At 38.5% G+C, this 12,045-nt stretch overlaps 1 protein-coding gene across 2 annotated transcripts in view; it reads left to right on the plus strand.

The window, feature by feature from the left end:
• Positions 1-5,027: 5,027 nt before the first annotated feature.
• ppm1j (protein phosphatase, Mg2+/Mn2+ dependent, 1J) overlaps positions 5,028-12,045 on the plus strand; it is a 32,351-nt gene continuing 25,333 nt past the window's right edge. Inside the window, exon 1 of one of the 2 annotated variants that reach the window (XM_079840260.1) lies at positions 5,028-5,611. In XM_079840260.1, coding sequence (XP_079696386.1) covers positions 5,349-5,611 — 263 coding nt within the window. In that variant the 5' untranslated portion in view covers positions 5,028-5,348. The remainder of the gene's footprint in view (positions 5,612-12,045) is intronic. The other variant, XR_013818268.1, reaches the window with a different exon arrangement.

A 12,045-nucleotide genomic window follows, 5' to 3' on the forward strand; every position in this document is an offset into this window, starting at 1 on the left:
TTCGAGTTTACATCACGCAATTCTGGAAAACTACAACAATGAAGTGTGAGATATAAAGTTGAGAGAAAAAAAGTCAGAATTGTGAGATAAAAAGTCGCAATTACCTTTTTCATTTTTTTATTCTGTGGCGGAAGCATTAAAGCAAGCTTCCATAATAAACAGTATGTAGGCTATTATACAAAATTATGTAATTAAATTAAAGGGATAGTTCACCCAAAAATGAAAATTAGCCCATAATTTACTCACCCTCAAGTCATCGTAGGTGTATATGACATTCTTCTTTCAGACGAATAAAATCGGAGTTATATTACAAAAGTCCAGGCTAATCCAAGCATTAGAATTTGATTGCTCTGTTTTTGAAGTCCATAAAAAGTGCATCTGTCCGTCATATAACTGCTCCATGCGGCTCCGGGGTGTTAATAAAGGCCTTCTGAAGCGAATCGATGCGTTTGTGTAAGAAAAATATCCATATTTAAAACTTGATCAAGTAAACTTTCGACCGACCGCCTTCCCTGTTCAATTTATGGAAAAATTGTTGAAAGTTCCCCTGCCGATCGAAAGACTAACACGACCAGGTACGCTCGTCATGACGTCACGTACGCATCTTGAGTTTCACTTTCAACATTCAACACTTTTCCACGGAAGGCGGTCGGTCGAAAGTTTACTTGATAAAGTTTTAAATATGAATATTTTTCTTACACAAACGCATCGATTCGCTTCAGAAGGCCTTATTAATGCCCCGGAGCCGCATGGAGTAGTTATTTGATGGACAGATGCACTTTTTATGGACTTAAAAAACAGAGCAACTATGAATCAAATTCTAATGCTTGGATTAGCCTGGACTTTTGTAATATAACTTTATTCGTCTGAAAGAAGAATGTCATATACACCTAGGATGACTTGAGGGTGAGTAAATTATGGGCTAATTTTTATTTTTGGGTGAACTATCCCTTTAACTTATTTTATTATTTTTTTAAGAAAAAAGAAGAAGGGAGAAACAATCTTTTAGGGAAAATCTACAACAAAAAAATAGTTGATTAAATTGTGCATGACCTGTAATAAGCTAGAAATACTAAAAGTAGGCCTATATTGCACGAGTAAGACTTGCACTAGATTACAAGTCTTCTTAAAGGCACATGTAAGATTTTTGTATTAAAATGTTATATATTTTGTTGACTTGTGTACTCACATTATCCCAAATGTTTCCGAGAATGTTTAAACCCAGAGAAATAAGCCATTTTAACCAGGACACGGACAGTGTCCGTGCGTCGCCTATCAATGACATCATAGCTGCGTTACCCAGTTTTCTAGGTTTATTTTGTAGAAACCATGGAAACACGCTTTAATATATGATGTGTTTTATTAGACAGGTGAGCAACTGTTTAGAGACATTCATCGACAGAAAACTAATCATTGTTATATAGCTCAACACAGTCTTATTGTTTGAATCTCTTGAATGTTTTACCATGCTTAATGTCGATCTGGCTCACTGCAGTGTGCGGCAAAAGTCACATAGCCGCTGAACAAACGCACAGAGTAGCATTATAACTTTCAACACACTCAAATGTATGTATGATAAAACAGTGCTGCGTTCCCCCACATACGCATGAGCAGAAGAAGCAGAAGCGCTCGTCTGCGGCAGAATAAAAGCCCCACTGCTCTTGAGCCGTGTGTCGCGCTCGTCTCTCATTAGCAATCGCTCCAGCGCCTCGTTCAGCTCCACCCTGCTTCATACTACAGTAACGCTAATAAATCTTTAATACATGAGCTCATCCATGAATATGATACATGAGTCCCGTCGGATTCTTTTACCGGCTGTAGAGGTGAAGAAAACAACTCCCAAGATTCCGCAAAATCAAGGCATCATCAAGGCCACGCCTTTGTTTTGAATAAGAGACCTCTAGCGGCGAAAATTACATATTGTGCCTTTAAGTTTTGTAATAATGCAACTTTGCTTTGTGTGATGAACAAACTGAAATTGAAGTTATTCAATTATTAAAGGATTAGTTCACTTTTAAAAAAACTCTGATAATTTACTCACCCCCATGTCATCCAAGATGTCCATGTCTTTCTTTCTTCAGTAGAAAAGAAATTAAGGTTTTTGATGAAAACATTCCAGGATTTTTCTCCATGGGCCCCAAACGGTTCAAGGTCCAAATGACAGTTTCAGTGCAGCTTCAAAGGGCTTTAAACGATACCAGACGATGAATAAGGGTCTTATCTAATGAAACAATCGGTCATTTAAAAAAAAAAAAAGTTTGTTTTATAAGCACAAATGCTCGCCTTGCTCTGTTCTGTGATGCACGTTCGTGACGTCATCCAAGTGCAGCGCGAGCAACCACAGTTTCAATCGCTCAGGATTGTGTATAGGAAATCTATGAAAAGTCACAAATTTCTGTCCTGACGAAAATGTTCTTTTAGGCTTTCTAATATTAAAACACCCAGGATACGCACACGGAATGGGCATTTTAAACGATAAACTGACACAAAGACATTTAAATATGTGTATATCCTCCTTCCGCACATTTATAAACACTGACTCGGTACTTCCGCCTATTTCAAGCGTGACCTTTTCAATGTAATTGCGTATTACGTGAGGTCACGAACGCGTATCACAGATCAGAGCAAGGCGAGCATTTGTGCTTATAAAACTTAAACGTTGTTTTTTTTTTTTTTTTATGATTGTTTCGCTAGATAAGACCCTTATACATCGTCTGGTATCGTTTAAAGCCCTTTGAAGCTGCACTGAAACTGTCATTTGGACCTTGAACCGTTTGGGGCCCATTGAAGTCCATTATATGGTGAAAAATCCTGGAATGTTTTCATCAAAAACCTCAATATCTTTTCGGCTGAAGAAAGAAAGACATGGACATCTTGATGACATGGGGGTGAGTAAATTATCAGCAAAAGTTTAATTAAAAGTGAACTAATCTTTTAATAGTGTAATTGGCTTAAAAAATGGGGGTCCAGGACACAAATAACACAGCAGATTTCAAAACCTGTAATTGTCTTATCTTTCATTTTGTATATTCATCCATGTATTCATTTAGGCCATAAGTATCTGTTTGTTTGTTTACTTATTCAGATGAAATATTCCTTTGATGTCCACATAATTTGATCATTTTGCCTCCTATGCAGCATTTACTGGCCCCAAACGAATGAGATGAATGAACATTTAGATAAGTGTATGTGAAGAGGTGAAGAGGTGGGTGAGCTGCTCTCGACATTAAGATGCCTGCTAGGCAACTAAATGTTAATTACTCTTATGGGCAATCATTGCAATGATAACACTGCTGATATCACTCAAAGATTATTGTTTTCAAGTACCTGCTTCATTTTGTGTGCTAAGAGAAACTGAGAGAGCAAAAGAAAGGGAAAGAGAATGGATGGAGAGAATGCAACATGCGGAACAATAGCAGGCTCACAGATTATGGCAGGCAAAAAGATTATCTAGATAAAATAAAATGACATAGTAATCGTAATTTGACATTTTCTGAAGAAAATGTGAGAGCTATAGCCACCATAGGGTGTTGTAGGTGGTTGCCAGGGCGTTGCTATCATATTGATTCATTGATTCACTGCAGATCTAAAGCAGCTTGCTATATGAGGTAGTGAAAAATGCTAAGTGTGCTGGCAGGCAGGAAGCCTGTGGTTTATGCCACAGGTCCGTTTAGCCCTGATCAAATCTGAAAACAGAAAACATAGAGAACCTGTGTGGCTAAAAACTTACACGCTTTGATGATGGAAGTGTCAGACATGGTATTTAAATGTTTAGCCGCGTCATATGAAACAGCAGAGCAGGCCGTATCTCTGAGTGATGGACGCTTCATGGTCTCAGAACATAGAGAAGAGAGAATCCTTCAGGGTTCTGAGAGAATAGAGAACATCTGAAGGGATCTTTGATTTAGTGTATTTCCCTGGTCTCTCACTGTGAGTGATACTGAGAATACAATGTGACGGGTTCTCAAATAGTTCCTCATAGTGCGTCTGATGGGAAACACTGCACCCCCTGCAGAGAGCTGCTGTCAGAAACACTTTTGGTTCAATCATGATGCTAAATCATGTGTCACATTTGATATCCACATCCAAGAGAGTGTACCTTGTATTTCGTCTTAAAGGGAGAGTTCACTAAAATCAAAAATATACTTGTTTATACCCTGTACACAGCAACTTCCCTTGTGAGTAAAAAATAAATAAAGTAAATAAAGGTAAAATTATTTTACCTCTTATCAGACGAACGCGATCGTCTCTGAGCTCCGGCATAACTTCCGGAGAGTGAGGTCAAATTAGATCGTGGTCATAGATGTATACGTAGATGCCTTATTAGCGACTGCACGGATCAGTAGAATGAGGCATCTACTATCGCTATATCTATGACCATGATCTAATTTGACCACTTTCTGGAAGTTATGGCGGAGCTCAGAGACGATCGCGTTCCTCTGTTAAGAGGTAAAATAATAGCATAAATACTGCTCGGTTTCTCGCAGAAACCGATCGTTTCGCTTGATAAGACCTTTATACATCATCTGGTGTCGTTTAAAGCCCGTTGAAGCTGCACTGAAACTGTCATTTGGACCTTGAACCATTTGGAGCCCATTGAAGTCCATTATATGGAGAAAAACCCTGGACTGTTTTCATCCAAAACCTTAATTTCTTTTCGACAGCAGAAAAAAAGACATGGACATCTTGGATGACATGGGGGTGAGTAAATAATCAGCAAAAGTTTATTTAAAAGTGAACTAATCCTTTAAGTAGCCTTACACCATTATCACTTGCATAATATCATAAATATATAGGCTATACAATATAATAGCATAATAATAAAAATAATGTTAATAATAAGACATTGTTTTGTTAAATATGTATACTGTGCTAATAATGACAGATGACCCTCGGCAGATTGTGTCCTGAAATTAGCCTACCTTTAAATTTACATTTTATTGTCATTATTTATTAATATTAATATTATTATAAAATTAATTGAGAAATTCCTTAAAAATAGTTGGCCCCTCGATAGTTAATAATTCGGACGGTGTGTGTGTGTGTGTGTGTGTGTGTGTGTGTGTGTGTGTGTGTGCATTCACTGGCTGGTCGGCTGAGAGTGCTATAGCAGCACTTACATCTTCCGTGCTATAGGCGGATATAAGCTGCTCGGGTGATGATACACACTCTGCGGGGAGAGGATTTTTTCAACGAGGAAAACATTCTCTGTCAAATCGTCACATGGGGTCAATCGCTTCCTGCATCGCGACTGAACTACTTCGTTTTTGCCGCTTGCTTCGTATAGGGTTATACATCGTTAAGATTACCGTTCCTCGCGCGCCGCTGATGTCACATATTCTATTGCGATGATAAGCAAAGTTAAAAATGCCATGTCCTCGCTGGTGGGCGGAATTATCCCGCACGGCCACCACCACCATCAGCAGCAGCAGCAGCACGGATCCGCGCAGAACGGCGGCACGGACGGGCTGCCGCCGCGCTTCCCCTACAGCCGACCCGAGTTTCTGGACCTGACACCGGAGCTGCTGCAGTACTCCACCGAGCACGCGTCCAGACCGGTCATCACGCTCAAGAGAGACAGCAGGCTGCCGTGGCGGACGGGATACGCGGAGTGAGTCGGGTTTTTGCATGTCTAAGATGCGCATAATACATGATTTTTTATTTATTTTCATTTAGAATGATACGGTTGATGTGACGTCATTGCTGAGGAAGGTTATATGTCACGCCTAACCAAGGGCAATGGCTCATCATCATCATCACCATCATCCTCTAAGCGTTTTATAGTCAGCTGGAATGTTGGGATGTTTTCACTGAAATGTGTCGTAACTGCACTGATGATGACGCAGCTACAGTTCACATGAATTAATCATTACATCCAAACATAAAAATGCTGCATATGGCAGGTTATACACTAATGGATATCCTATAGTAATCGATGCATGCATCTTTACCACAGTACAGTGAGTATTTTTTTACCACAGTATAGTGTGTTCTATAGGCAGCATACAGCTTTAAAAACCTGATTTCCAGGCCTGAAAGAGTCATGAAAATGAATACGATCTTAAAATTGAATGGGAATTTCTTTAGTCATATTGTGCATTTCTCGAGTTGATGCTCAGCTTCAGGGGAGAGACCTGGGAACATTGTCCTGGGCTCCAGTGATGCATTAGGGTACTAAGGCCCTTTAAAGTATTGGTGCATTCAAGTCATGTCCGAATTTAAAGGGATAGTTCATCCCAAAATGAAAAATGAGAAGTAGATATTTTGAAAAATGTGGGTAACCAAACACCAGTTGACAGTAGCCTTTGACTTGGAAAAAATACTAGTCACTGGCTACTATCAACTGTTTGGTTACCCACATTCTTCAAAATATCTTCTTCTGTGTTTAACAGAAAAAAGAAGGGGGTGACACTTGAGGGTGAGAATTTTCATTTTTTGGTGAACTTTCCCTTTAATTTTGTTTAAAGTTATAATTTCCTGGGGGAATCTAATGACATTCATAGTTGGTTGCATTAAAAAAAATCAAGGTAATAATAAGTATTTATGAATGTTACTTATCCACTGTACAGTATACCCATGTTTACTATAAAATATATGATAATATTATAATATCTCTCTCTCTCTCTCTCTCTCTATATATATATATATATATATATATATATATATATATATATATATATATATATATATATATATATATATATATATATATATATATATATATATATATTATATACAAATTTAGATGTATCATACATTTTAGATTTGATTAATACATTTTTAATAAAACATTTAAATAATAATAATAATTTAAATATAAACAGAAATGTTGCAGTAATGTCACACATTGGTACAGGTGAAGAAAAAAAAAGTATATTAAAAAAATACAACTGCATTATCAGTGCGTATATTATTTTGTGATATAATTTTTTTTTACATGGAAATTCATGGGTAAAAAGGGATGGGAATCCTGACTTCCATCAGGCGGGGTCTGTTGAGTGAAGATCAAGACCATTCTTGCACAAACTAAGTGGCCAAGATCAAAGCCAGAGAGATAATGCAGTCTTGAGTCATACAATTAAATTAATGAATATAATGTTAGGTGATTTGGGAAAATTATTATTAAATTAATATATTTCTGTGACAGACCAATAGAGAGCCAAGTGTGAAGAAGAGAGGGAGGAAAAAGCAGGCCCTGATACTAAAATATGCCCAGTTAGCCTCTGGTTGTTTCATCTATTATTAACTACAGTACAAGAGGAGAACTTTGTTTGGGGCCGCGTGATGACAGAAATTGAAACTGAGCACATTCCCTTAAGTGTGGAAACAAACAGACTTTTTAGCTGCTAGCTTTAGCATGTGCTCACACACACAGGCTAACAAACAAAGGTAAATGTTTTAGGTAATGTTGATAGTCCTTATCGTCAACAAGTCAGCATGAAACAGTCTTCACACTCCATTTTACTTCTAATGTGATGTGTTCAGAGTAAAATGTGCTACTAGATAAACACAAAAAGAAAAGATTGTATAGTTGCTGTTTTCCATACAATTACAGTTAATTGAAGGCTAAAGCTTTCAAGCTGTGAGGAGTATGCAAAAGCTCTACCAAGTATCATGGAGTCTTGTGTGATATGTTCTGAAGAGAGACCAAATACACCAAAATTGAATTTAATAGATTCTTTCCTGCAGTGAGCCGTTAACCGGATCATTGAATCATGGAGTTGAGAGCCATATCAGTTTGATTCATAAACTGCATTTATTAGTGATTCACCGAAAGGACGATTCTGGGCCGAAAGCGAAAATTCTAGATGCACTTGGCCGAAAACCGAAACTGAAAATGAACTCTTAATTTCTTATTTTAAATTATTATTTTTTTTGTAAAATTAGTTTTTCTGAATTTAACAAATACTAGCCAATAAAATAGAAAGAGCCTCACTTCTATTTACAGTTTTTTTACAATCGCGATGACAATTTTTTCAATACTTTTAACAATTTACCTAAACTCTTAACGCAGTTAGCACAACATCTGTCTGTGTTGGCTATACTATAAACACATTTATTGTTGCTTTTACACAAAATGCATACAGTTAACAACACAAATTTAAAATGCTTTAACTTATTTTACGCACAAGCTCAACCAAGACCAAAATACTGGATTTTTACTGCCAAATTTACCAATGCTTTAACACTGTATGTCAGAACAGATAACATCATGTTCTAAACCTAACCTTATTGGCTAAAGTCAAGGTAAACAGCTGTTTATATTGTGAATTGAAAGCTTTTATTCCATTGGTACTGAGAAACAGCGGATTGAAGTTATGCAAATATATACACTCACCTAAAGGATTATTAGGAACACCTGTTCAATTTCTCATTAATGCAATTATCTAATCAACCAATCACATGGCAGTTGCTTCAATGCATTTAGGGGTGTGGTCCTGGTCAAGACAATCTCCTGAACTCCAAACTGAATGTCAGAATGGGAAAGAAAGGTGATTTAAGCAATTTTGAGCGTGGCATGGTTGTTGGTGCCAGACGGGCCGGTCTGAGTATTTCACAATCTGCTCAGTTGCTGGGATTTTCACGCACAACCATTTCTAGGGTTTACAAAGAATGGTGTGAAAAGGGAAAAACAATCCAGTATGCGGCAGTCCTGTGGGCGAAAATGCCTTGTTGATGCTAGAGGTCAGAGGAGAATGGGCCGACTGATTCAAGCTGATAGAAGAGCAACTTTGACTGAAATAACCACTCGTTACAACCGAGATATGCAGCAAAGCATTTGTGAAGCCACAACACGCACAACCTTGAGGCGGATGGGCTACAAAAGCAGAAGACCCCACCGGGTACCACTCATCTCCACTACAAATAGGAAAAAGAGGCTACAATTTGCACGAGCTCACCAAAATTGGACAGTTGAAGACTGGAAAAATGTTGCCTGGTCTGATGAGTCTCGATTTCTGTTGAGACATTCAGATGGTAGAGTCAGAATTTGGCGTAAACAGAATGAGAACATGGATCCTTCATGCCTTGTTACCACTGTGCAGGCTGGTGGTGGTGTTGTAATGGTGTGGGGGATGTTTTCTTGGCACACTTTAGGCCCCTTAGTGCCAATTGGGCATCGTTTAAATGCCACGGCCTACCTGAGCATTGTTTCTGACCATGTCCATCCCTTTATGACCACCATGTACCCATCCTCTGATGGCTACTTCCAGCAGGATAATGCACCATGTCACAAAGCTCAAATCATTTCAATTTGGTTTCTTGAACATGACAATGAGTTCACTGTACTAAAATGGCCCCCACAGTCACCAGATCTCAACCCAATAGAGCATCTTTGGGATGTGGTGGAACGGGAGCTTCGTGCCCTGGATGTGCATCCCACAAATCTCCATCAACTGCAAGATGCTCTCCTATCAATATGGGCCAACATTTCTAAAGAATGCTTTCAGCACCTTGTTGAATCAATGCCACGTAGAATTAAGGCTGTTCTGAAGGCGAAAGGGGGTCAAACACAGTATTAGTATGGTGTTCCTAATAATACTTTAGGTGAGTGTAAATCACAGCTGATTCCCATCTAGGAATTGTTCAGGTGTTGATGTTCTTTCAGTCACATGACAATATGGTATACATTAGGCCTCTTTGGGCTTATCTTGTGTGAAAAAGGAACAATAGAGCAACACAAAGAAAGTAAGTAAGAAAAATGCCTGCAAGAGGGAGAGGAAGATGAGTACCAGGACAAGGGCAAGGGCAAGGGAGAATTTCTGCAGCAAAAGAAACAAAATGCATGCATTTACTAAACCCAACAAAACAAAAAAGTGGAGAGTCTTCAAAAGACACACAATCTATGATCAATAAAATATACTGTCTATTGTATAAGGGTAGCCTAGATATCTAGACGCACCCTAGCGGCAGAGCATTTATTTTGCCGCGAATGTAGTCTAGCAACTCTCGGTAGACCTCAGAGCTGGAAAAACCAAACTTTGGTCAGGCCAATCACAGCGTGTGTAGAGTCGGTTGGCGGGCTTAACATAATGACGGAGCGGAGTTGCGGAGGTTCTGCGTGCTACAGGTAAACAAAGAAACTGACGATCAGCATCTTTCAAATTGGTTTTGGACGCTACTCTGGAAGACTTGGAGTTAAGCTTTTCTTTGAGGAAAGAACAAAGAACGGCACTGATGTCATTCGTAAGAATGGAAGATGTATTTAGAGTTTAATCTATCAACTAACGTTAGCTCCGCCTCGGTTGGTTGTGGCGCTATCCAATTGCGTGCAGAGGGAATTTGACAGACAACCGTTTATCCCGCCCCTCGGATTGAGCCCTGCCAATGGTGAGTTTCCAGACCAAACATCTTGATGTGGGTCAGGCTAGAATAAGGGCAGACCTGATGGAGTTTCTGTAATTCCATCTAGCGTTAGTGTTTTTATGACATTGTGCTATGATTGACTAAATGTTCCTGTTGGAAGAGAACATGTTAGTGTTTTGGTAGAAATAGTGTGTTAGTGTATTATTGTATTTTGAAAATTAGTGTCGGAGTTTAGTTTACAATGTGTATGAAATTAACCGTTTTGGCAGTGTGTGATGTAGGTGTGTTAAGAGTTTAGGAAAATTGTTAAAAGTATTGAAAAAATTGTCATAGCGATCGTAAAAAACTAGTAACACGAAAATTGGACAGAAAATATATAAAAATAATATTAAATAGCAATATATTATTCTTCACACAGAATCAGATTTAGCAGATTTATTTTTTGACCAAGTATCAAAATAAAGTATAGTCCTACAAAGATATTGTAGAAAAATACTTTAGGTACACTAAACGTCTTGCATTTAAAGACTGATATTAAACAGAGATCATGCTATCCTACTTTTGATATTAAAACACATTTTAGGCTTAATATTAAGAAATGTGCACTGTGCAATAAAGTACTCCAAATAAAGTTCAATTATAATATTTATGTCAGTATAAGTCTCAAGCGTTATGGCAGTATATTAATGGCTTTGTACTTTTTTTTCCACTAGGGTTATAGTGATTTATCCAGAGTTCCAGACACATCATTATTTTTCAATTCATGTGCCATAATAACCTTTAATTAAAATAACTTCACCTCCCCAGGGCATCCTGGCACTTGCATGATAAATCAAGTTTTTGACTGGGAATTTTTAGCCATTTCACTTGGATATACGTGACAATGGGGAAGAAAATAGGATCAAAACTTCTGTTTCATGCTGACTTTTAAACTCTGACAACCTCTTAAAGACACATAGTGTGCTGTAGATTAATGGCAGCACTGTAGACTCCTCAGATTCCCCAAACACACTCATTTTCTGTAAGATATTGCTGAGTCATCCACTGTGGCTCAGAAAGATTGGCTTTCTATGAACATGGTGCTGCCAAGCTGGCAAAGTCAAACAGATCCAGCATGCACCCACGTCCCACGCCACAATAGATGAATTCCTGTCAATAAATGTATGAGTGCAAGTGAATTATAATCATTGGTTCTCTGTAGAGATGAGTCGATACTCGTAATCGAATTTGTCGCCCAACAACCAACTAGTCAGTTTGTGAGTTAGACTAGTTTATCTAGATTCTTCCCCTGTCATGTTTCAGTTTTGATATCTATGGTGAGTGCTTTAATAAGCATGCTAACACTGCACTTTGTCTGATTTGTATTAGGGCTGAACGATATTCTGTTTTAACATCGACATCGCGATGTGCACGTGAGCGATAGTCACATCGCCGGAACATGCGATGTGAAGGGTAGTAGCCCATGGTGTATTAAGGGTGCTTTCACACTTGGCTCGATTGCCTGGGCTGAACCCGAGTTCGATTGCTCCCCCCCTCTCCCTGCCCCCGCTGGACTGTGTTCATATATTATTTGGTTCCTTTTTACAGTCTTCGGTTCCGACCCGGGGTGCGTTTGCGACATCAAAGCAGCAGCTGTTTACCGCCGCAAAAAAAGGATTTCGTACCAAAAAGAAAGTCGAAATCATCTAATTGGGACTATTTCGTCTACAAAAAGGAGGATGTTGACCAAAAAGAAGTACT

This window comes from Gobio gobio, assembly GCF_949357685.1.
Source record: "Gobio gobio genome assembly, chromosome: 17".
Lineage (NCBI taxonomy): Eukaryota > Metazoa > Chordata > Actinopteri > Cypriniformes > Gobionidae > Gobio > Gobio gobio.